We start from the raw sequence: 26,618 nt of genomic DNA on the forward strand, positions 1-26,618 counted from the left end.
GGCACCATGGGTAATAAATCCACATTCTCTTCGTTTTGACAGGCCTTCAAATATTGGAAGATAGCTGCAATCCCTCCCTTTAGCTTTCTTTTCAGTAGGGTAAATATTCTCCATTCCTTTAACTGTTCTTCATAGGATCAGCCTGCAATACCTTCACTATCTTTGTTGTCACAACACTTTTCTTCTATTGAAATGCAAGATTACACTGGTTCTTTTGGCAACTGAAGAAAACTGCTGGCTCATATTAAGCTATGATCTGCTAGGATGTCCAATTTTTTCCCCACACCTACTACTGAATCAGGTATTGCCTATCCTGACCTGCATAGTTGTTGTTTTCTTTTTCCAGATAAGTGTAGAACCCTACATTTATCACCATTAAATTGCATATTTTTTGGTATTGTCCTATATTCACATCTGTCAAAATCCTTCCAAATTCTGTGCCTGTTTTCCCTGGTAGAAATTCCCCCCACCCACTGCCTTCCACCAAGATTTATGTTTACCTGCAAATAAGAAAAAGCATTCTTATTATCTTCTCATTTAAGTCGTGCCATTCCCTAGGTCTACTAATCTAATCACTTTGTAAAATAGTACAATTTGTCTAACACCATCTATTTTTAACAACTTCATCCTATCTTTCAGTAGGCATCTTGTTCCTTTCTAAATGTCTGCAAATCCACTGCTTGATTATCTTTCTAGGCTTTTCTCAGGTATTAATGTCAAATTGATTGGTCTGTAGTTTTGTTTCTTTTTACTGTTTTCCCTTTTTTAAAGTCTAAAACAACATTGGTTTTTCTCCAGTTTTCTGGCACTTTCCATGTACCACATCAGGGGGTGAGGTGTTACCCCCTGTGGATATGGCCCACAACTTGGTATCTTTCTGGAATCACGGTTGTCTCTGGAAGATCATGTAGCGACCATGCCCAGGGGGGCATTTGCCCAGGTCCACCTTGTGTGCCAGCTGCGCCCTTACTTGGACCAAGATGCCCTACGCACCGTTACTCATGCGCTGGTCACCTGCCGTCTTGACTACTGCAACGCTCTCTACCTAGGGCTGCCCTTGAAAACCACTCGAAGGCTTCAACTGGTGCAGAATGCGGCCGCGTGGGTTGTGATGGGAGCGTCCCGACACTCCCATGTTTCACCCCTCCTGCGCGACCTGCATTGGCTACTGGTTGCCCTTCAGGTGAGCTTCAAGGTGCTGGTTATCAGCTATAAAGCCCTTCATGGCCTAGGCCTGGGATATTTGTCAGACCCCCTGCAGCCAGCAGCAATCTCCAATCGCCCGGTGTGTTCCCACAGAAAGGGCCTCCTCAGGGTGCCGTCGGCCAGACAATGTCGGCTGGTGACTCCCAGGGGGAGAGCTTTCTCTGTGGGCACACCCACCCTTTGGAACCAACTTCCTTTGCAGCTCCGGATGGCCCCTGACCTTCACTCATTCCGCTGTGATTTGAAGACCTGGCTGTTTCGCAGCCTGGACTGATGGGGGGGTTTTCTTAATAGATTTTAAATAGATTTTAAATAGTTTTAATTTGGACTTTTAATTTTATATTGTTTTAATGTGCAATTGTGCATTTTATTGTTGTGAGCCGCCCTGAGTCCATTGGAGATAGGACGGCATATAAATCGCATTAAACTAAATTAAAACTAAACTAAACTAAACATAAAAGATTACAGTAAAAATATATGCTTTGTAACAGACCTCTTCAACTTGATGCCTTTCCAATATGTTGGGAACAATATGCTCAGTATTCTCTCAATGAGTTGATATTGTAACCTCCAGAACCTCAGCATGAATACTAAAATCTCCAGATAAAATAGGATTACCATTCTCAGAATGGAATTGTAGTCCAGTAGATCTAGTGAGTTATACCTTTGATGAAAGGTATATAGTTTCCAGCTTCCCATTGCAAACTATTATAGCTAACCTTCATTTTGCTGGGCTCAGATCTCTAGAATAATGAGGCACTATCTCAGTCTGTGTGATGAAAAATAATATGATACGTACTGAATTTGTAACTTTATAGCAGGGTATATTAGATTAGAAGGGGTAGTAGGTTTGCCAAAGATGATTGTAACAGCAGAGATGTTTAAGTGATGTAACTTATTTTTTCCTATGTTTTCCTATATAAAATAGCCTCTCTTCAGAAGGTAGTATGGCTAGTTAAAGCTTTAGATTTTCCAAAAATAAATAGGTCTCTATATCTCACCCCACCCCATCCTTAATTGATCATGTCCTCTACAGTTTTGCTTGAATGCTATATCTTTCCTTTAGAATTGTTTTGCCAAGACCAGGCACATGGAAGGTCAGCTAGGATAAATAGGCTGGTTCTATCTCACATAAATTTTGATAGCTATTAGGGAAGAAGTACAAACAACACATACAACATTGTCCAGCATCTCTAGAAAGGAGGATAGAGAGATATAAACCAAGGACAATATCTTAATTGAAATGTCCTTGGCAATTATTCAAATGCTTCAGGTTCATTCGAACTGCTGACAAGTTGTATCACTGAACCAACTCCAGGTGCTGTGTTATTTTTATCCCCTATATTTTGTAATAGTATAAAAAATGACAAACACTCTAGTTATTTTGAGCCTCAGTGTAGACCTAGCCAGGAAAACTATTTTACACTGGCTGCAACAATCTGGGGATTGTCTATAGCTCCTTTTCATGAAGATGAAAACCTCCCAGCTATCGAGGGGACAGGAAATTTTGTCTTGTGTCTACAATCCTTTATTGAATATTGTCATATCTTTTTATCGCCTTCAGGGCCAGATTTAGATGAAAAGAGGCCCTAGGCTATTCCACTTATGAGGCCCTTTCACCTATAGTGAAAGTGTAATTTTAATTTTGCTAACAATTTGAATGTAGGCCCCTCTTGATCTTGGGGCCCTAGGCTGAAGCCTAGTTAGCCTATAGGAAAATCCGGCCCTGATTGCCTTGTATGTAGATATTTTTCTATTTATTTTATGCTTTGCTGTCAAAGTCATTCTTTTTCTATGCTGTGCTTAATGCATTCTTCAGCTTTTTCTCTTATTTTTCTGCTTCCAGATTTACCTTTGGCAAAACCAAAAGGTTTGGGAGTGCCAGTGAATCACTCGCTGAATATGAGCAAGCGGTGCGATGTAGCCTTTAAAAGGGATAATGAAAATCTGTGTTACATTAATAAAACTATTGGGTCTAGCTTATCAGAGGTAGCAATTCCAATTATACTCTGGCTGGTTAGACTGTACTTCAAATACAGCATCCAGTTTGGAACACTGAACTTAAAAGTGACACAGAGACGTTCAAGCAGGTTCAAAGGATTTCTATTCAGATAATAAGGGTTTTAGAAACTTCATTCTATGATAAATGGTTAAAGAAGTTGGGCATACTATATTTAGTCTGCAAAGAAGGAGACTATGGGGAGATATAATAGTTGTTTACAGATATCTAAAAGGACATCATGTGCATGACAGAGTGCTCCTGTTCTTTATTGAATCCAAGGGCAGGACAAGAGCAGACTAGTTAAAATCAAAAGGAAGGAAGTTGGTGCTGAATATGAGGGAGGATTTCCTGATGGTAAGAGCTGTCAAGCAAAAGAACACTGATTAGAGCAGAGGTGAATTGCCTCTTCTTGGAAGCTTTCATATTGATGCTGAAGGGTCATCTGTCAAGGATGGTTTAGTATGAACAAGAGATTTGAGAACATGACCAATAAGAGCTCTTCCAGCCCATACATTGTATTATTCTATAAAGCAAAGTAGAAGATGTCATCCCTCCCCGTACAGAAGCCAATTGCTGCAACTAAACTTTTTTTACTCCTGCACTAGAAATAGGACAATTTTCTCCACCACACTAAAGGCAGCAAATTAATTTAGGATTTAAAAGGCAGTCTTTATGACACATCAGTTATTTTTCATTTATACCTTGTCACATTACTATATTCCTTAATGTCTACTATTTTGGATGTCTGTTTCATTCTGGCTGATGGTTGGGTTGGCCCTGCAAATCCTAAGAGATATAGGTGGTGTTAACTATAACTTAGAAATCAGTGACAAAATACAAGCTACTAGAAGATGAAGAAAGAAGGTCCTGAATGGAAAGAAGTATAGCAGATCAATGTGCAATTCTATTAACGTCACTTAGATTGGATTGAATTAAATTAAACTTTGTACAGTAAGCAATGTGTCTTCTTCAAACCCAGGAAATGAATTGCTAATCTCTACCATCTCTTTCAAAATTTTGATTTTAAATTTAAGTTTATATTTTTATTATGAAAGTCATTTTATTTATACACAACAAGATACCATTAATATTATGGGGAAAACTGAAGGACTTCTGGAAATTCAACAAAGTTTAAATTGTAACATTAGAATCTTTTCATATTCCTTTTTATTTATTTATTTTTCATTTATGTCAACCATTCACAAAACTATAAAAACAGGTGCATGAGAATGTATTCATCTTTATATTTCATGGACAAGAGTAAATTAAAGGACAAGTTGCTTACAATTATACACAAGCAATATAAAGTGAAGAAAGGACTATAATGATACCAATTACGAACATCAAATTCATTAAACTATACTGTTTTTAGAAAGTAGCTTAAATAACATAGATTTCATCAGGAACCAATAATGCTTTTACTTTACACAAAACTATATAATTATAATTTACAAATTCATTGGATAATTAACCTGGAACTCTTAAGAAAAAGAAACTCATAATACCGGCACAAAAATTCCATGAACATAAGCATTCAGTCATTTATATTTTATATTTCATAATCTGATTCTTAGCAGAGAGAAGATAAATGCTACACTTTTCATTTTTTACTTTTGCTACTTATGGCCAAAGATACATCAGTGGCTTTTTCCATTTGCTAATGCAAATTTGAGCATTGTAATTGCTTATTTCCAAAACTCATTGTATCTGCTTATATTATCAGTGTAAAATTACAGAAAAATAGAGAAAGTATAAAAGAGAGAATCACTCATTTTTTTTGAAAAATGACTTTGGGAACTTTAATGCTTCTAAAAGAGGAAGTTACACAAATCTAACTTATGCATTGTATGTAAGAAAAAAAATTGTAACTAAATGGCACTTTAGAAGGATAAATAATAAATGTTACTTCCTTTCTTCCATTCGATAAAGCTACATAAAAGAAACAGAAGTTACACACACATATTTCCTGGATAATTTAAATATGTAACTATACCTTATGGTTCTTATTAGTGTGTTGCTCCGTTTATCTCATTAAATATTTCACAAACAAGCTAGACTTCATTACACATTCCTCATTTTCCCCTTAAAATTCAGGCAAATTTCCACCCAAATAAAATCTGTTCCATTAAATCCATTCCTAAATCAAAAAAGAGTTTCTAAACCACAAAAAATAAAAGGGCTGTTTGGATAATGTCAAAATTTGCCCCTTGATGAACATGCATGTAATGAGGAAATGGTGTTATTGAAGCAAAGCAGACTAGCATAAAGGTTCCAACCAGTGGTGGGTTGCCCTCAGTTCGCACTGGTTCTATAGAACCAGTAGTAAAAATGGCAGGAGGCTCTGCCCATTGACCTCGATGTCATCAAAATGCTTCTGCGCATGTGCGAGTGAAGCGTGCGCGCATGCACAGCCCCCTTGCAAACCGGTAGTAAATGTAAGTAGAACCCACCCCTGGTTCCAACAATTTCCAAAAAATAGAGTGAAAGTGTCTGATTTCAGGTGGAATATTAAGGCAATCTGGTAAATTATGAAATCCTTGACTGTACCAATAAGAAACCTGGAGAAAAAAATAACTTCTCCTAAAGAAGGTAGTACAATATGTTTTAAAGGCACTTTAACTTTTCAGTCAGCTATGTATAAGATTATGTTGTATATAAATAATAAATAACTTTAGAAAAAGATTAAATTTATTAAAGAATAATAAGGTTTATCAATAACTATTACTCTTAAAGACTAAGTAAATTAATAAAAGCCATGTTTGCTAACAATTAACCACCTTATTACCTTGGCAGGAACTAAAATTTGTTCTCGCTCAATGGCATAGCCATCATATAGGCCAAAGAGTTTGAAACCAACATTTTCCCAAATAAAAATGTATCTTAAGAAATATAGAGCTCTCCAGAATAGCTTGCTGCCGAGAGCAAACTTAATTCTTTTTTGTCATGTCCCTGGGTTCTAGAATAGGTGAAAAATTGTCGCAGGTTTATGTCCTATTTCTATGGCATGAATTGGAATCACTGATATTGATATCCTGTATAATACTTTTGTTGTCAGATTTACAATCTTTCTTATGCTTATTTTCACAAAACATTCAGGGGAAAAAACAAAACTATTGTTCTCAACTTATATTTGCAGTACTGTATGGCCAAGTAACACAAAGTATTCACTTTGGCAAAGCTGGCATATGAACTAGATTTTGTAACTCAGATCTAGTCTTTGTATTACTGCAATATGAATACAAAAAATAAATTATTAAAGGCAGCTGTGGGAAAGACTTCTTTTTAGAAAAAGAGAGGACAGAAATGTATAATGTCTAATAGATTATTCATTTATAAAGGTTTGCAAGCATCACAAGGTTAGATGGGCATTGAAAGATCACACAGGCAGTGACAAAACACAGTGTCGTTGCTCTATTGCTGAGTTTAAACTTCAGAAGTTCCATTGGCTGTGGTTGGGTTTCTAGATCTAATTCAAGGAATTGTTCAGTATCTATAAAGTCCTCATGACCTCTATATGAGTCAAATCAGCCTGCCTTACATGATCTGACCTTGAGGAGCACTGGGAAATCTGGATAACAGGAACTTAGATGATTATCTTTGTTCCGGTAGCCCCTTCACTATGAAACAATCTGGCTCCTGAACTCGGATTATTTCTCACTTTATCCTATAAAAAAGTGGTGAAAACAGTCCTCTTCCATAGAGCATTTAATGACAAATTCTTGCATTCCAAATAGCAGCATTGGGGGCAGAATGTTAGGAATTTCATCTTATTTTTTACCTGCTTCTATCACTGTATTAGTTTTCTTCACATGAAAAATATGATGAATCGCATGACACATACATTTTTGAAAAAAAGTATCACATTAATTTTTAAAGGGCTCTTGAATGATTTTTATTACAGTCTCCTTAATAGATGTTGGTTCTGGAATTTATTCATTCATTGTATATCATTGTAATTTGGTCACTTACCAGTTGGTCCTGGAACATTATTTGCAGGTTTACTGTGATAATACTAAAAAGTTGCTTCATACAGGAAAATTGAATCACCAAATTATAGGCCTTTACAAAATTTTTGTTCCAACTTTTTCACTACCAATTAGGATAACCTACTTGTACTTCAGTGTTCCCACTAAAAAAAAGTCATTGAGGCACTTGAACAGGAAACTATTTTCAAATTTGTTTCAGCTCTATAACATTTGTCCTTTTTCTCAGTGTATTTCTTACTTGAAAAAAAAGTTATATAACTGGCTATTCTGGCTCTGCTTTTCTTTTCTGTACTTTCATTTCTTCTACTCTATGACGACCTTGACCTCCTTTTCCCCCCTGTCTGATCCTGATATTTCCTTTAAGTCTTTTCTTTGTTTTTCATTCTTCCCATTGCGATGCTTTATTGTCAAGAGCTAAACTTCACATTAAAGCTATCCCCATACACAGGCTTGGATCAAAGGTGACATGGGCACAAAAGATATGATGAATAGGAGACAAGATATAGCAGTGGAAGGAGAACAAGTCAACTGAAGTTAGGCCTATTCTCACCAAGGCAACTCATCCCTAAATTTTTACCTGATCTGTGGAACGGTAAGTAGTAAATAGTAAAACAGTAAATATCTTCTTTGTAATTTCCTTTTCTTTTCTAAGTCTTTCTTCCTCTAGTTTTTGTAACAAAATATACACCATATTTTGACAGTTCATCTCATCAGAATGCTTAAACGTAATTAGTAGCTTTGAATAATAACTCTAATGAAACTTTATATTTAGATTAGAATACTGCTTTCAAAAAAACTGAAAAGCATAAAAGCCCATATTTTGGTTTTTGACCTGACAATTAGTTTGTGAATTAGATGATGATGTAGCACTAATAGATTGAGTGCATGAACAAATATCTGAAATCTAATTATATATATCTGAAAGTAAATTTCTCTGGACTATGTTCAAACTATCCATCATATGACATTAATTCATACTTATTTACTATTTTCACCATCCAGATATTTTAGACATGTGTCTCAAAGGAAGCTTAATGGACAAAGGATAATTCTCAGACACAACTGTAGAGAGCCTTTAAAAATCACTTCCTGCTAATAAATGCATTCAAAAATGCATACAATAAAAGTAGATTAAAAATATGCTTGTTAGGGAAAAATACTCACCAAACCATTAAATTAGAAAAAAATCATTTGCAAAATATCTGTTATAACATTTATCTATTAAAATAATGTTTATTAATTATTGCAATAATATTTACATTGGAGAGATATACATGAAAATATGTTTAAATGTTCATTAACACATTTCACAAACTGTTTAGAAATGGGACTTGTGTATACTAATTTATTTTTCCATTGAATCATGGTCTCTCCCTGATTATATTCATTATGTTTCATCTTTTCTGCTCAATATAGTATACTCTATACAGTTCTTCCCACTCTTTATCTTCATGACAATTAATGAGATTGAGCTGTTATGATACATCACCATTAATTAAAAAAAAAAGATGTTGAGACTCTAGAAAGAGTGCAGAGAAGAGTAAAAAAGATGATTAGGGGACTGGAGGCTAAAACATATGAAGAACGGTTGCAGGAACTGGGGATGTCTAGTTTAATGAAAAGAAGGACTAGGGTAGACATGTTAGCCGTGTTCCAATATCTCAGAGGCTGCCGCAAAGAAGTGGGAGTCAAACTATTCTCCAAAGCACCTGAGGGCAGGACAAGAAGCAATGGGTTGAAACTAATCAAGGAGAGAAGCAACTTAGAACTAAGGAGAAATTTCCTGACAATTAGAACAATTGATCAGTGGAACAACTTGCCTCCAGAAGTTATGAATGTTCCAGCACTGGGAGTTTTTAAGAAGATGTTGGCTAATCATTTGTCTGAAGTGGTGTAGGATTTCCTGCCTAAGGAGGAGTTGGACTAGAAGAGCTCCAAGGTCCCTTCCAACTCTGTTATTCTGTTCTATTCTATTCTATTCTATTCTATTCTATTCTATTCTATTCTATTCTATTCTATTCTATTCTATTCTACTGTAATATAATATAATATAATTGCTAATAAGTTCAGAAATAAAGTTATATCCATGTAGTGTTTTATGTATATACTTATAGACATGTATATATTGATTATATTGCAAAAATGAGCTTTTGCTGTATTTCTACATTTTATTTATTTTTTGTTTCATTTATTTATTATATTTCATATTTCTAGACAATCCATCTCCCTCAAGGAGGGGCTTTTTAGCACTTTGAATATTGGCATTCTAATTCAGCTTTCCTTGTGAGCCTACTATATATATTTTGAACAGTGTTTGACCTTATTTTCCAAAATATTTCTATATTTTGATATTAAAACCTTAAAAAGACTTTGTAATTTTTTAGATTTCTGATCTCACATTCATTAATTTTGGTTAATGGTTTCTCATGCAGTTTATTTAAGCAATTTTACTACTTTTGATTTATGTTTTTATATTTTGTTATATATTTTAAATGCTTTATACTTGCCATTATAAGCTTCCTAGCAAATCTTATGGCTGGTATTAAGCTATATTTTAGTATATCAGTTACTCCCACCACCTTCCTGTTATTATCTATTAATATGAATGAGGTAAAACTATGCTTACACACATAAAATTGCAATAATATATTTTTGGGCTAAGATTTATACATTTTTATTTTAAAATATTAGATTTTTATCTGGCATTATTTTTGCATATTGTTTTCACATGCTATATTTAGGTACAACTAATAAGGATAGGAAGACTGATCCCAATGAAATACAGTTAGTCCTCAACTTATGACCAATCACTTAAAGACCATTCCAAGTTATGATAGACCCCCAAAAGTTCTTCGTTATGATTTAGTTCTAAAGATCTGATGTCTGACTCCCCTCAGGATCACACAACCACATTTCAGGCCCTTGGCAACTGGGTTGCATTTATGGCTATTTGCACATGATCATGTGACCATGAGGTATGATATTTATGCCAAAATCCGGTATTTACTTCTAGTTTTTGGCAAATATGTCCCATGTGAACAAGGGGTTTGCTTAATAACAGTAGCATTCACTTAACAACCGCCACACATAAGGTGTGATAAAAGCATCTCAGTCACAGATGGTTGATTCTCTTTTTGATGTCATGACTTATGAAGGGTAGACTATATTACAGTCATAAATCAAGGACTACCTGTAAAGGAATTGGAAAGAATTATCAGACTGAAAACTTAAATTTCAAAACTCTTCCTAGTGAAACACAAATGATCAGTCAGATGAATTTTAGGAGTAAATTAGGAATAAAATGTATGATGTGCTTTAATCCATGAGGGAAAGAGATCTATCTATGGTCTTTACAAATCTGCTATATTTGCAGATGGTTCTATTAGTCTGAAAAGAGACTGCTAAATGTGAGCGGTCAAACATTTTTACGTGTTTGTTTTTCATTCAGTCTTATAATGACAATGCACATAAACTAACTCCACAGTCACAACCTGCGATCCACCTTTGCTTTCATCCACTTATGATGCTTTAATCACTGCTGTAAGTGTTGTCTTTCAAAGCAGGGATCTCCAGGGCTGCATTTTTAACTCTGCCTTTTAATTTATTTTAGATTCCTTTAGGGAAGTACGCAGTGCAGTCAAATTGCCATCAGCTGCACTTCTAGGAAGCATTGGAGGATTCATTTAAATCCCACAAAATGAGTAAAAGATGAAAAATTAAACAGTACAAACACCAAGCATGAAAAGAAACATTAAGGATCTCAAACAATCCACAAAGCTGCTAAACATTCAAAGTTGAGGCCATGTCCCTGTCATTAATTCAGCTGTCATAAAGTAGAGAGTATAAACATACAAGAATTTAGCCAGTTCCCCAAAGAGCACACTTAAAATGTTATCAGCTCTTAACAGCTTTCTACTCAAAAGTGGGCTGGTTCACATTGATAGCTTTTGTAAATACTGTATGTAGGGCATAATAGTTGGCACAAGATATCCCTTTATCATTGAATAAGTCATATGGAGGGGAATGTGAAATAGCCTAAATCTGATCTATGTCAGTAGCACAGATTTTTGTGTATTACTCTGAAACAATATTTTCATCTTTCAATTAAAAAAAGGCATGGCAAAATTTATTTTTTTGAACAGTTTGAACCCAGCATGGAAGTGTATGATTTGGATGATTTTTGATCTAATCACTAATATGACCTGGCTTAGTCTAATGCTTAATTAGGCTAAAGTAGATGACCATCTTCAGCAATTCCTTCTAGGATAAAATTTCAAATATATCTGCACTGAATATTTCCAATTACCCATGGTTAATGTGCATTCGGCACTCCAATCCTGGTGTTAGTATCACAATGTGAAGAAACTGCTTGCCTGTGCTTAATTCTCATTTTGTTCCCGCTTTCATGTATTTGGAAGGTAAAGTATAATATACAAAATTTAGGATGATAGTTTCCTGCAACCAAAGAAACTAAATTAGTAGATCAACTATAACTCTTGACTTAAAATTTATTTAGATGCAAGAAGTTATAGTTCCAGGCTCAAATATTGCAGTAAACCAGGGGTCAGCAACCTGTGGCTCTGGAGCCACATGTGGCTCTTTCACCCCTCTGCTGCAGCTCCCTGTCACTCAAAATATGTGTCACAACCGCCAATGTGCAACACCCACTGACACGTGATTTATTGAGCTTTTCAACCCCCGGTAGGCCAACCATGGATAAATCCAAGAAAAGAAAAGTTTCAGAAGAAAACAGAATGTTTAATTCAACTACATATGCTAGTATTTTGGCTGCTCAAGAAATAGTCAGGCACGGGAAAGGTTTTGTGGCTCCCGGTGTTTTCTTTTCTGTGGGAAAGGGTCCAAATGGCTCTTTGAGTGTTTAAGGTTGCAGACCCCTGCAGTAAACAATCTGTTGTGGCCCTGCCCTCTGAGCCTATCTCATCGGAGGAAGAAAGCTCCGAACATGAGGAAGAGGAGTCAGCCAGGCCTCCCTCTCCAGGCCCCTCCCCTCTGGCACTGTCTCAGGTGCCGGCCGAGGGAGAGGAGATTAGCCAGGAGCCAGGTGTCTCGGATGAGAGTGAAGGAGAGCCGTCATTCCTGGATGCACGCCAATGAAGGCGTGCTAAACGGTTGCAGCAGTTAAGGAGGCGTGCTAGGGATTAGAACTGAGTCACTGGACCACACCCCAGAGACTATATAAGAGAGGGTGGTGGCTGGTAAAACTCCGTGATGAACAAAAATGAACTTTGGCTAGTCACTTGAACAACGTCTGAAGCTGCCGAAAGGAATATTGTTTTGCTGGACTATTTGCAATGCATATGTAATTTTATGTTATCTGTTGCAGTAAAAGCTCTTGGCAGACGGTGATTATATTGCTGCCAAGTTTGAGATAACGACATGTGTGCGTGCCAAGTACTTTCTTAACCCTCGGCTGGCTGTGTTTGTGTATGTGTGTGGACGGGGACAGATCACAATCTACATTTGATATATTTGCCTAGTCACAGAAAAAGCTACGTGCATGAAAACACTTATAGGTGACTTCATGTGCCAAAATTTTTGGTTTAATACAATGTGTAACTACTTGGCAGCACAAGGAAGCAACAGCCAATGACTTAATAACTGGCCATCAACACCTCAATCAACCATAAGAAGTTACACCTAACTTGAGTACAGATAAATACAAATGCATAGAATAGCTCAGAGCCTGTATTCTGGTAGAGAGAAGTTCTTTGAAGATGGATTTCCAGCAAAAGCTTGGAAGACTAAGCCTCTGGTCCTGGTGACCAACCCAGATTGGCTCCTGCAACATTACCTTAAAATACTTATATTTGCCTTCATTCATATGACTACTCTATTTAAGCTTCATAAATTATACTCTTTACTCCACAAGAGTGAGGCTGTGATTTTCACTTCTGCACCCTAGTAATGTTGTAACAGGAAGAATTACAGTGTGTGCTTTATGTACTTCTAGAGCAGGGATGTCAAACTCACAGCCCATGGGCCGGATGCATCGTGTGCTGCCCATGCCCGGTTTAGCAAAGGGGGGGGAGTCATGAAACGTCACGTGATGTCGCTGTGACAATGTGAGTTTGACACCCCTATTCTAGAGAGAAATGTCCACAGGCAGCCATTGGTCAACATGAGGGCAGGATCTATATCCATATATGAAGTTTTGCTTTCAAAACAGAATCTCTGATAGCAATTACAGATGACTTCATATCTGTATCTCCAGCTAAGAAACAAAGCTTGATCATATTGATTTGAGAAATTAGTTTTTTGGTTGATGCACTGTAGTGGATCTCAAAAGTATATCATGGTACAGCATATAATTAAGATATCTTGCTAAAGAATAAAGGTAAAGAATCAAATGATTTCCTTTCATAGCCTTCATTCAAAGGTTGGCTGGGATAGAAGTAGACTTTTATTTCAAAACTAGTGATACTTTTCATGAGATATAGTATCTCATCAAAAGGTGAGATTTCAATGCCAAAACACATTGTATAGCATACTTTGAATTGTCTTTCAATGATGAGTAAGGAACACATGAAGAGTGCACCTACTGTCCCCTAAAGCAGTTGTTAGTCAAGTTGTGGAGTCTTTCATCATGTTTCATAGATCTGGCTTCCTCAATTGCTGCCAAACAAACCTCTATGATCATCTCTTCTTCTCCCATTCTTTTTTTTTTTTAATCCCGAAGGTTTTCCTAGTAAATTTCATCTTTTGTATCTATGTCAATTTGAATGTTATAAAATATAATATTCCACCCTAATTGCAAGCTCTTTGTATTTTGATTAGTTCTTTTACAAATAACCTTGAGTTGTGTGCATGTCCTTTCTTCATATCTTAGTTGAGAATCTCTCTTTTTCTTTCAATTCTCCCCTTTAAATATTATCTTTTGATGTCTTCTGGGTGGCTATGTTTAATCTCAGGATTAAGCAGAGGCCCATGGTTGTCTTGAACAGCTTATCAGCTTGCAAGAGACATTTACAAGGAGAGAAAGGCTCTGGTTTTGATAGCAGTAATTGTATTTAGCTTGTAAGATATAGGGCTATTTATCTCCTCCCTGTGAAATGGAGTGGGGGGAGTGGTGGATCGGGATGAATGGAGAACACTAGCAGATAACATGCTAAATAAAAGTAAAAAGGAAGCTGTGAAGAAAAGAAGCAACCTGCCCATTGCACTCCCAAGTGGGAAAATGATACAAGAAATGGACTTACATTGTAAAATTTAAAATTTAAGCCTTTTGAGGAAGGAGATAAAAGAGGAAGGTGTGAGGTTAACAATAGAAAGACAAGAAAGAAGACATCTGAAGGAAACTAGAATTTATTGTAGTACAAACTCTATAAATCTTAGGTGCTTGATTTTTAGAAGCATTTATACTCATTTCAGAGCTGAAGAGAGTCAATACTTAAGTGTTTGTCCCTACTTTCTCTGGGGAATGAAAACTATCAATCCTAGAACAACAATATTTTATGAACTTTATAATTATACCCCATACATTTTTTACCCTGAAAACACAAAGCAGCATCTTTAACAAGGTTAATGTATCTCTTAACCTTTCAAGTTATACTGTTTGAAAAAAATGTGCGAGATTATGCATCCATAGTACTTAAGGCTACCATCCTGAACCAAATTTGCTAGCAAACAAAGCAGACTTATGCTGTAGAATTTGTACCTGGATACGTTTGCATTAGATTATGCTGTAAAGTTCCCTTTTGACAACTCTGTAATGGATTCTGCTTATGTGCTTGATCTAAGTAATCTTCAAAATTAGCTTCTGGAAGACACTTTCCTGCAGAGTAGCAGTGAGATGTCTCCTCTGTAACATGTACCATATTTTTCGGAGTATAAGATGCACTGGAATATAAAACACACCTGTCTTTTTTGGTGAGGAAAAGAAGAAAAAGAAATCTGCCTCTGCCTCTGAGCAATTTTGCCTCATTGCAGCAAACAGCAAATAGCCTGCTTTACTTTCATTTTCGTTCTCAGCATAGCTTGATTAGCACAAGGAAAAAAAAATCTGCTCCAGCAATTTACCTCTTTGCAGCAAGCAGCAGAGCCCTGCACAAAACAGCTGAGAGCAAATCAGCTGAGAGTCAGGAGGCCATCCAATCAACTTGTGCTAATTAGGCTGTGCTGAAGCTAAAAGGAGATGTTTTTTCTTGCTGTTTGCTTGCAAGGAGGTAACTGCTGTGAGGCAGAGGCCAAAGGGGGGGCCAGTGGGTGGGCGGGGCTACATTCGGGGTATAAGACACACCTAAATTTTCACCCTCTTTTGGGGGGGGGGAAGGTGCGTCTTATACTCCGAAAAATATGGTAACTGGGTTCATCTTTATTTGACCTGATGGCCATGTTAGAGACTATGTAGTCCTTCAAATGTTTTGGGACACAAACCAGCAGCAACAAACATGATATCAGAGTTGTAATCCAATAGCATCTCAAAGGCTACCAGATTTCCTATATTTAATTGATGTAATATAATATGGTTTTTTTTCTCAGTTGTTTTCCTAGCATCACTGAGGATAGCAACATCAATGAACCAGACTTTGATCCTTTAGATCAGGCATGTTATAAACAAGATGGCTGTCTGTTTGGATCTTAAAGTCCCATAAGATCTTATCTTCTCGTTTGCAAAACCTTGTCAACTTGATGGCCCCAGAAGTTTTTACCACATTCAAATCCAAAACATCTGGCAAAGTTTCCAATGAATAATTTTGGCAACTTGGTCATGGTGATGCCTGTAATCAGTTTGTGAAATTGCTGCAGTCACTGATGAAATGGTCAATTGTTTCATTCTTTTCAGTACAAAGGTGACATTTGCTGTTGCTTTCCAGATGTTGAATTTTCACCTTCATGCAATTAAGGGAAAATTTTGCTTTGGAGTCAACTAAAATAAAGCTTTAACATTCCTGATCTTAACCAACTCCATATGGGTTTTAAGTCAGCTTTTTCCTCTCTACTCTTCAATTAACAATTCAGTTTCCAATTGTTTCTTTTCTGTATTCTTTTCTGTATTCAACTTCCACCTTTGTTGTTTTCAAGAGATTTCTTTGACTTCCTTCCTTCAGAAAGAGTTCTTGGATTTTCTTAATGTAGTCACTCAGGCCATATTTTTCTTTGTCCACAGTTTGTGTCACCTGTAGAAATTCTCTAACCCCTTCAGTTATTGGTAAAATATAGATGATCAATATCACTTTTTGGGTACAAAGTAGGGTGCATTGTCATTAGTTTTATTTCAATCCAAGTTACCAAGTTCCATCTGGATCCAGTCAACTTTTCCCGCTTTATATTGAACAACATGGACAGCCCAGGTTATTATTAAATTATTGTTACTATTACTAATGAACTGATCACAACACGTGAACTCACAGCTGCCAGTTTGCTATTGGTATTGGCCTTCATAAACACTGAGTTTTTCCCAAGAATCCAGGATGTCATAATGTATTGTCGTGATTCATATTCAGATATTCAGATGTGGCTTTTTGCAATTGACAGCTGGAAATGTTGTTAACATGAAGAATTTCTATGTGCCATACAATTTTTTGGGGGGTATGGGACCCAATGCATTGAAAACCACTGCAATTCCGACAGTGGGAAACCACTGTGTTTCCCACAGTAGTAAATGTGGCAGGCTTGAAGATCCAGTGCAAAAGATGGCTTCCAGGCCTGACACACTGTGGTTGGCTAATAGCAATAGCACTTATCCTTATATACAGTGGTAACTCACTGCTTACTTCCCTCCATGTAGATGTAGTTCCATTAAGGACTACATGTTGAGTGTGATTTGTCAGCGACTAACAAATACATCTGGTGATGATGTTGCTTATCCCACATTTTTAAGCTTATCAAGAAGTAGGTTTGTCAAATTCAGGACCCACCTTGAATTATTTCAACTGAGTTCAACTGAAGCCACTATTCTGAAATGATTCCCTACCTGTTGCCGACCAAAAGACCATAAATGTTCAATGCAATTTTGCTATGAAAGTAGAAACAACATAGCATATTGATTGTCTGCAAGCTACTTTATCAATGTCTATTAACATAATCTTGTTCTCTGTCCTTTTTCCAAATTTGCAAAGCCCAGCTTAATATCCCAAAATGCCCTTTGGCATACATATACACAATAATAGAAATATGTATCAATGATGGATTAAGGAAAATGGAACATTTCAAAGGTTAGAAGGAATACTGAATTCATTCTTAGTGCAACCTCTTAGAATGCATTCTGATTTTTATTCTTCCACTTTCCAATGAAAGGACATATCACATCCACAGCACAGTTCCTAGATCATCTTTGTTAAATTTGAAGAAAGTGTCTAAAATAGCATAGATTGACATCCCATAAATTGGATTATTTTTGTAATAACTTTTAGTTATCTTATTGTTTTCTATTTTAAATAAATTTAGATAGGCTGCCCAACATATATCTTCGTCACTTGGAGTGGGTAAGATAATTTTAACTGTTTTTTCATTGCTATGCTTTAATTAGAAGCACCTTAAGACTTAAGGTATTTTTCAAACAACTGAAAAAATAAAATGATATCTTAGTTGATCAATTGCTGTCTAATTGCATCCATCTAGTGATATTACATACTGTATCAGACTTACAGAGTTTTCAAAATAAAAACAAACATAAAGCTACATTTGTTACACTTACAGTAAATATAAATTTCTGTACATTCCTTACTGCTTCAAACAGTTTTTGTCAAAGCATCGGATAGAAACTATTTGAAGAAGTAAGGAAACACACAAAAACCAATATAAATATTTGTGATTCTATATATACTCATGATCGTTTTTGCTTTGTATTACAGTAAATGAGCTTAATTCTTCTTCAGTTATATGCCATTATTAACGACTAAGAAAAGCCACAGGTAGCAATTTTAATAATGCCAAATAATTTTGACAAGTAGTTTGCAGCAATGTGCATTATACTGTTGTTTTTTTTAGATCACCCAATAATCTACAGGAATATTCTAACACATGTAGATTATAGGTTGCATTTTTTTTTCATTCTCTGCAGAATCAGATTATATTCAAAGGTGCATGTGATTTCTTCTTCATTACCTGCATCCAATATTTGTGCCATTCTTGTTCTCTAACAATTGACATTACAGAAAATATATTATTGATCAGCATGATGAATATGATCTAATAACTTCAACATTTTCTAAAAAAAAATTAAAAGATATCTAAGTCAGCTCTTCATTCTTGCAAGATGAGTTATAGAATGATTTCTTCACCAAATATATTTTACAGCTCCTACTTCAGGATCTAAGGGTAATAATTTTTAAAAGGAGAAAGACATCTTTATTTAGAGATTTACCTGAAGGGTAATGTTCATTTACTGGCCATCCATCTACCTGAAGTGTTGCATTACCACCGTTTCGGGTAAAACGCACAACATGGTATTTGCCATCATTCACAGGAGTGCTCTCTTCTTTGATAGAGATATCTACTGTGCCAATATTGAAGACTACACCAATTTTGCCTTGTTCCTGTGAAGGAAAGAAAAGAGTTGTGGGTAAATTCTGGAAGCAAAGTCACAGGAAGAACGGTTGAAAGATGGACATGTTTCACTCAAAGTAATAAGATGAATGTACACACAATGAGTACGCAGGACATATTTGCCTTTGTAAGTCATGTGATATAAAACTTGATATAAAGCATGACAAAATAATATCTAAATCAAGTGAGGTGTGGTAGCTGAGTGTCTTAAAGATGCTGGATTTGTTGGCCAGAGAAGGTTGGCTTTCTGCAGTCTACCATTCGAGACCATTGAATGACGGAGTGGCTGTCAGGGTTCCAACCCCCCAACCAAGTAAGAATCCGAGGCAATCAATTTCTCAAAGATCCAGTTTATTAGAGATGTCATATTGGCACATCTGGGAAAAACCCAAATCTGAAAGCTCCTGGGTTTTCCCCACCCAAAAGAAAGTCAAAGTCCCTTCCCCTGCACCCACATGTCCATCACATGGTCCAATCAATCCACTGTCCCAACTGGAGATGCCTCCCCGTCACGCCACTCCAGGGGCAGGCTGAATGTCCTTGACTCTCAGAGAAAAGAATGTTGTTATGGCTAAATAACTCTAGCAACTCCATACAAACCCCCTTCCCACTTTCCCACAGCACTAAGTGTGGCAGCCCTAAAGATCCAAAAGGAAAGATGGCCTCCAGGGCTGCCAGTGAGTTCCCATTACTCGCCTCAGCTTCTGCCAACCTAGCAGTTTGAAAGCATGTAAATAAATAAGTAGGTACCACTCCAGTGGGATTAATGGCAGAAACAAAAATCCAACTGGCACTGGACCGGCCAAATGTGAGGCAAAAACTGGTGGGGGAAAAACCCCAGATGACACTAACATTCCCACAGAACTTTGTTAGCTGCCCTGAGTATGGAGTTAGTACACACACACACACACACACACAGAGAGAGAGAGTTCCCTAGATAGGGTGTGAGTGTGTACTGAATGAACTAGCATTCTTAGGCAGCCAAACTACTACTCTGTAATAACATTGTAGACTTCTGGTTTTCATGTACCAAAACTATATGCTAAATAAATAAATAAATATAATCTACATCCAGTGTACCCTAGACTCATTTATTTCTCTAATTCTTTTAAAATCTTATTTTACTCAAGACCGGCATCAGAAATCATAACGATATAACATTTAACATGAAAATGAGCATCTGCTTCTCATCTTAAACAAGGCAATATTGATCCCATCTGCACTTTTTATTCCATACAGTTACTTCAAAGCCTGAACAAAAATTGCACTTTGAAGAGCAATATTACAAAAGCCAATTTTACAGCCAGAATGACTTATATGTGGCCAATAAAAGAAAACTGAACACATAAGGTAAAAATGGAATGCATAAGATAAAGCACATAGGAGATGCCAGTTTCCTAGGATTGAATCCATCTGTCCTGCTGGTGTCCAATTAGCATTCTGATAAAATTGCATCGTCACTTTAGAACAATGTTTCTCAACACTGGAAGCTTGAAGATGGGTGGACTTCAACTCCCAGAATCCCCCAGCCAGTCCACCCATCTTCAAGCTTCCAAGGTTGAGAAACACTGCTTTAGAGTCATATTACAGTAATATTACCATGCAAATGGATCAGGAAAAAATGAATTTATTAACCAAACACTTCACATGAGTATAGTTGAATAGTAACACATAACATGGTTCTATATGAAGCAATCCTGGATTATTCCTGGCCTTTTCACTTAAAAGTGATCAGATAAAAGACAATCAGATGGGATCCTGTGATCCCATTATACGGACTGATTCTAATATATTTCTAATTATGTGAAAGGACAGGAATAAACATACCAATGGAATACGCATATTTTTCTGGGGATTGACATTAGATGGGGAAAATACATTTCATTATTTTTTTTATTTTTTTTTTATTTTTTAGATTTATATGCCGCTCTTCTCCGGAGACTCAGGGCGGCTTTACAATGCGCTAAGCAATAGCCTTCATTCTTTTGTATATTTATGCAAAGTCAGCTTATTGCCCCCACAACTGGGTCCTCAATTTACCTACCTTAGAAAGGATGGAAGGCTGAGTCAACCTTGAGCCTTGGCGAGATTTGAACCTGCAGTAATTGCAGGCAGCTGGTCTTAATAACCAGCTTAATAACAGGGTGCCTTAGACCACTGTACTACCAAGGCTCTTATTATATAACCTTTTTGATATTTGTTCAATAACTTCTATTGAAGTTTGCTGAGAACATTATTTGGGTTTCCTTTGGATGGCCCATCATGGAATGGAAAAGAGGATGGCGTGGAAGTAGGTGACCATGATGTCAATTGAGCCATGGAAAGAAAAGACTGAAAAGAGGAGAAAATGAAAGAGAAAAAAAATGTGTGTGTGAAAGAGAGAACAAACAAAGGTAGATAAAATATAGAAGAAGGGAAGATAAAAACAGGTCAGAGGAATCAAAAGTCACATCAGGCCAGGACTAGGATAATTAGGCTGGCTGGATAAGAGCCAAGTAAAACTGACCATAGAGATATGAACAACGGAGAGTGAATTCAAACCTCATCTTGGGACTGTGTGAAAATATGTGATGATGGTGGCAGAAGAAGACTACAAGTATAAATCAAGCAATCATACGATAAGATTATAAGGATTAAATTATCTGTTCTTAGAACAGGAGTCAGAGAATTGAGAAGTATCCCTCATGGAATGAGACTCTCTCCTGTTCCTGGCCTAAATAGTGAAAGGGACCTGAGGACTGATTATTTTATTACTAGAAGGTGCAACTGGGATGTGTGGTTGTGGTATGAATACAGCTGGGGGGGGGGTTATATATAAGTGGGGTTGGATACATCAGATGCAATTGACCATTACTATAGGGCACAATTGGCTGACTAGAAGAAGGCTGATGGAGAGCTAAAGGGAAAGAGATAGAAGAAGACCATCATTATATATTGCTGCAGTTGAGTTAAGGACTCTCAATAGTTCACATATATAAAGGTAAAGGTAAAGGTTCCCCTCGCACATATATGCTAGTCGTTCCTGACTCTAGGGGGCGGTGCTCATCTCCGTTTCAAAGCTGAAGAGCCAGCGCTGTCTGAAGACATCTCCGTGGTCACGTGGCCGGCATGACTAAACGCCAAAGGCGCACGGAACGCTGTTACCTTCCCAGCAAAGGTGGTCCTTATTTTTCTACTTGCATTTTTTACGTGCTTTCGAACTGCTAGATTGGCAGAAGCTGGGACAAATAACAGGAGCTTATCCCATTATGCAGCACTAGGGATTCAAATCGTTGAACTGCCGACCTTTCAACAGACAAGCTCAGTGTCTTAGCCACCAAGCCACCGCATCCCTCTAGTTCACATATATATACATATACAATTAAAACATCCATGAGAAAATTTTTAAAATAAAAGAATAAAAATAAACAACATCATTCCCCAAATAATCTATGAAATCTGATTTAAACTGTAAAAGACAGTGAGGGACCCAATCTAATTGGGTCCCTCACTGCCTTTTATAACCAGGCGGCTATTTCAATGAAACAGTTCTTCCAGGCCATCTCCTCCATCACTTCCAGAAAGTGGGGAACCCTATGCTATTTCTCCTGGAAAGATTGCATAGGTCAGGCCATTTCCATCTGTACAACTGAACCAGAATATTTTTATTACTGATTATTGTTATTTTGTATTACTGCTTTTATTAAAACTTAAATCTACATATACATTGCCTAGAGTCCAACTAAGATGACAGATGAATCCCATAATTAAGATAAATTAAATCTCTGGAATATCAAATTAAACAAAGAGGACTTGTTAAGAATTTATTTCATTCCCACCTGCATACATGTTTTATTAGTCTTACTTCAGTTCTACTTTATTAGTCATAATCTCTCTCACATATATACACGCACACACATATACACAAAAGGCACAATTGGTTCCTCAGCATGAATTCTTAATGGATCCATGAATTATAAAAACAGCTGTAGTGCTTAAAAAACTCTAACACCTTATTTGATGAAACTAGGTATCTGCTATCTGTTAAGTTTGGGTGACAATGTTCATGTAACAGTAAGACTTCTAAAAAAATATACGTCAATTCATTCTTTCTTTCAAGTTTATAAAAATGGTCTCCATGTGGAGAATATTTCTGTCGCTGTTGCATTTCCTTCATTCCTGATGGACCTTTATCAAGACAGGCTGGTCAAAATATATTTCAAGGTAGGATATGAAAAATAAGATAAGGTAAGGTAAGGTAAGGTAAGGTAAGGTAAGGTAAGGTAAGGTAAGAGATAAGATAAGATAAGATAAGATAAGATAAGATAAGATAAGATAAGATAAGATAAGATGTTGTTCATTTCTAACACTGTGGAGTCCTGTATACAATAAGCAGTAAGAAAGAACCATAGATGATAGCATATTTTCCTTTACTATATAAAGGCAATCTGTGATACATGACCGATCGCTTAATGACCATTTAAAGTTATGATGGACTTTCCCAGAGATGCTTGTGATTCATTTTTGAAGATGAACAGTTGCACAAACACCCATTGTCAGGTCCACCATTGGATCCTGCCATTCTGTTGGAAGGGGAGAGGGAGGATTGCTGGCATTTTTGCTTGCTTTTGCTGTAATTGCTCAGGGATTAGGGAGGGGGAATGTCTTCAGAGATGAAGCAAAGTCACTCCCAGACAATTCCAGCCTGAGTTCAAGGCTGTCGTGCCCTGAGGGTGAACTGTTATCTGCCTAGCTCCTCCAAGTTTCCATAGCAACCTTGCGGCATCACATTGGCTGCTGGTGGACTGGTCGGGGATTGGTTTTTGGGAAGTTGTGCTTTGGGATGTTGTGTGCTTTGCGAGGGGTTTTTCAGATTTTGCCTTGCTTTCCTCCAATCACTTTCTCTTAGCAAAGGTTCTTTTGATTCAACTTATTTGATTGAAGAATCTTGCTTTCCTGAGGGACTAGCTGAGGCAGGTCCTTACACCCATGGTCATGTGATTGCATTTTGAGTGCTTGGCAACTGAATCATCTTTATAGCTGCTTGCAGTGCCCTCTAGTCATGTGTTCATAACTTCATAATTTTTTGTTGTTTCTGGTGTTTACTTCCAGCTTCTGGCAAAACAGTGCCCATTGGGGAAAATGGATTTGCTTAACCACTGCAGCATTCACTTAACAACCGCTGTGTTAAGTATCCATTATAAAAACCAATTTTGAATCCGGTCATGCAGTGCCTCAATTTATGAACACAATGACTTACAACCATAATTCTGGACTCAATTCCAGTCATAAATTGAGGACTACCTGTATTTCATCAATTGCTCAGCATTGTTACGGAAATAATGAATTTCTGGTATCTTTATTATTTAAAACTGAGTATAAAATGGTAAACTCCACATTTAACTTTTGTTTTGGCTCCACAATATCAGTAAAATTCTTTGCTTAGATTCCCTTAACTTAGTTACAGGCATTGAATCTAGTAGAACAGCTTGATTCTTTTTATTCTAGGCATGAAAACAATTTCTGTTACTATTTAGTGGCCAATCACCTACCAAGGAAGATGATACATTGGTCTTCATAAATACAGTATACCATAAGAATTACTGGCTACAATTGTTTTGTTTTTTTTTAAACAAAAAGGTTTTATTATTTTTTAAATTCAAACAAATAACATTTTCACTTATCTATTTAAACATTTGTTAACCCAACCTTCAACCCCCCCTTCCCTCCCCCTCCCCCGATTTCCCAGAAGAAAAACAGGGTATAAATTTTACCAAACATACAAACATAAGTTAATGCAAGACATTAAAACTCCCTAGACTCCCTTAACTCCCCTTCTACAGATTATTCATCAACCTCCCTTTAAACTCAGAATAACATATAATCCTTTAGCCCTAAGAGTTTTTTAAAAACCATTAACAAACACTAATAGATCATTCAAAGCCTAAAAATCTTGTAATACATCTGTAAGATATTCTTAGTTCATTTACTTAATCATGTTATTCTTCCTCCTACTTTTGTTCTCAAAATTCAAATATTTTTAAAAATCTTAATACAACAATAATTAAACCTTAATTAATCATTAATTGAACTCTTAATTCATTTACTTAATCATTATAATTAATCATTAATACATCAATAGTTAGACCAGAGAAAGTTAATCTTCCATTCTTCCTTTCTTTCTGTATTTTTTCCAGTCTTTCTTCCTCCCTCCTACTTTTATTTTGAGAAGGTTTTGAATTTTAACTGGGGGTTGATGTATCTTTAAAACTTGTCCCTTTCTTGGAACCATTTCCTCTGATTTAGAGCCCCCATATTGACTCTTCTTGCTTATATAATCATAGAACGAAGAATTAACTCAATCAGTTTGCAAAGAAAAGTCCAGTTGTTGCATTTCAATTAATTGTGTGAAAGCCTCTGCCAAATCTTCTTTATCCTCCAAAACCTCATAGGGCTGGTCAGTTTCTTCTTCTTTCTGCTACAAATTATGTTTTTGAAAAGTTCTGTCAGTTAATTCCAAAAGGGCAGGAAGAAAGTTTGAAGATTCTTGAGAGCCAGCCAGTTACAGCTCCTCTGTTTTGGTCAAAATGTCTCCTACATTGTCATTGTGCTTTCCTTCAAAAACATCCTCAGTTGCTTTTATATTCTCCACCGGTTCTATAAATTTTTGTTCTATGATTGCTGTTGGGTTATTAATAATTACAATTTGGTTATTCATGGCTTCCTTTATAAATTCTGTAAGATCTCTAAAAAAATCCTCCTGGCTCTGTGATTCAGTTCTCTGTGTCATTTCTGACGCCATTAGAGAGCCTCCACCACTTTCAGAAACTCCTTGCTTGGAAGCCATATTATTTTAAAAGAATTTTTCTTTTCACAGCCATAAAATCTCTTGAATAGCTTTCTCAGATTTATTTGTAATTTATCAAGCAAGATAGTCTTTTCTACACCCAGGTCTCAAATCCCAGCAGTTTAAATCCAGTCTCTGAGCACAAATCTGTTAACAAGCACTTTCATTTCCAACTTTCACTTTCACACCCACAACAAAGACGCCATTTCCACCTCCAGCTCAGCAAAATCAAGTAGAAACAATGTATCCCATGAGTTAAGCATATACTTGCAAAAGCTTGTTCTCCTGCTTCCATTCTGTCTGCTTTTTGAAATCAGTTAATCTTCTTCTTGACAGCAGAGTCGGTTGCCGGTGTCTGGCTCCATTTAAACGGAGTCGCCACGGATCCGGAGCTTCAGTGGGCTGAGTGGGGAGCTCTCACCCTCCAAGCCCCTGGAATTGCTCCAGGGGCTTCCGGGGAGCTCTACCCTCGCCCACCGGCTCTCCTCTCCTTCTTCTCCCGAAGGAGAGGTTTTTAAGCCGTCTGACAGCTGATTAGCGCTGTCAGAACGGCTCCAACGGAATTGCGGGGCTGGTGATCCAAAAAGACCGTCCCCAACGCTGGCGGTGCCAACCGGAAGCCCGAATTACTGGCTACAGTTGTTATGTAAAGATTTTTTTAAAAAATAAAATACTATTTTCCAATTCTATTCCAGCCAGGAATCACTATTACATCTCTGAAGCTTCCCTTTTTTTTATTATGACCATTAATAGTCATAATAAAAAATTAAAAAATAGCAAAGAGATGTGTCATTTCTTTATGTACTAAGATCTGCACCACATGATCAGCAGAATTATTCTGGCTACAGATGGTGTAGTACTGCACCATTTCAGATGGACAGAGGAGATACATGAATGTTTTAAAGTGTTACAGAACCAAAAAAGAATAGTTCTTGTTTTCTAAATGCAGGACATTTGTGATATAAAAGTTGAAATAATACTACCCTCTCTCCATCTCACTTTAAAATAAAAACAAATGTGAGCACAGATTATCATGGGATGTGCTGTGTGATTTCCTTAGTTTTATAGTTCAGCAATAAGTAATTCTTCT

General features: G+C 36.6%; 1 protein-coding gene across 34 annotated transcripts in view; it reads right to left on the bottom strand.

Moving 5' to 3' along the window:
• The window catches only part of NRXN3 (neurexin 3), a 1,299,896-nt gene that overhangs the window by 141,618 nt on the left and 1,131,660 nt on the right, over nucleotides 1–26,618 (bottom strand). For all 34 annotated transcript variants that reach the window (XR_009621379.2, XR_015728807.1, XR_015728806.1 and 31 more), the window contains one exon: nucleotides 18,521–18,692. Coding sequence is in view for 31 of the 34 variants with exons in the window: in XM_060687369.2 (XP_060543352.2) it covers nucleotides 18,521–18,692 (172 nt within the window). In the remaining 3 variants the exon portion in view is untranslated. The remainder of the gene's footprint in view (nucleotides 1–18,520; nucleotides 18,693–26,618) is intronic.

This window comes from Pantherophis guttatus, chromosome 1 (genome assembly GCF_059756535.1).
Source record: "Pantherophis guttatus breed Tessera chromosome 1, ASM5975653v1, whole genome shotgun sequence".
NCBI classification, from domain to species: domain Eukaryota; kingdom Metazoa; phylum Chordata; class Lepidosauria; order Squamata; family Colubridae; genus Pantherophis; species Pantherophis guttatus.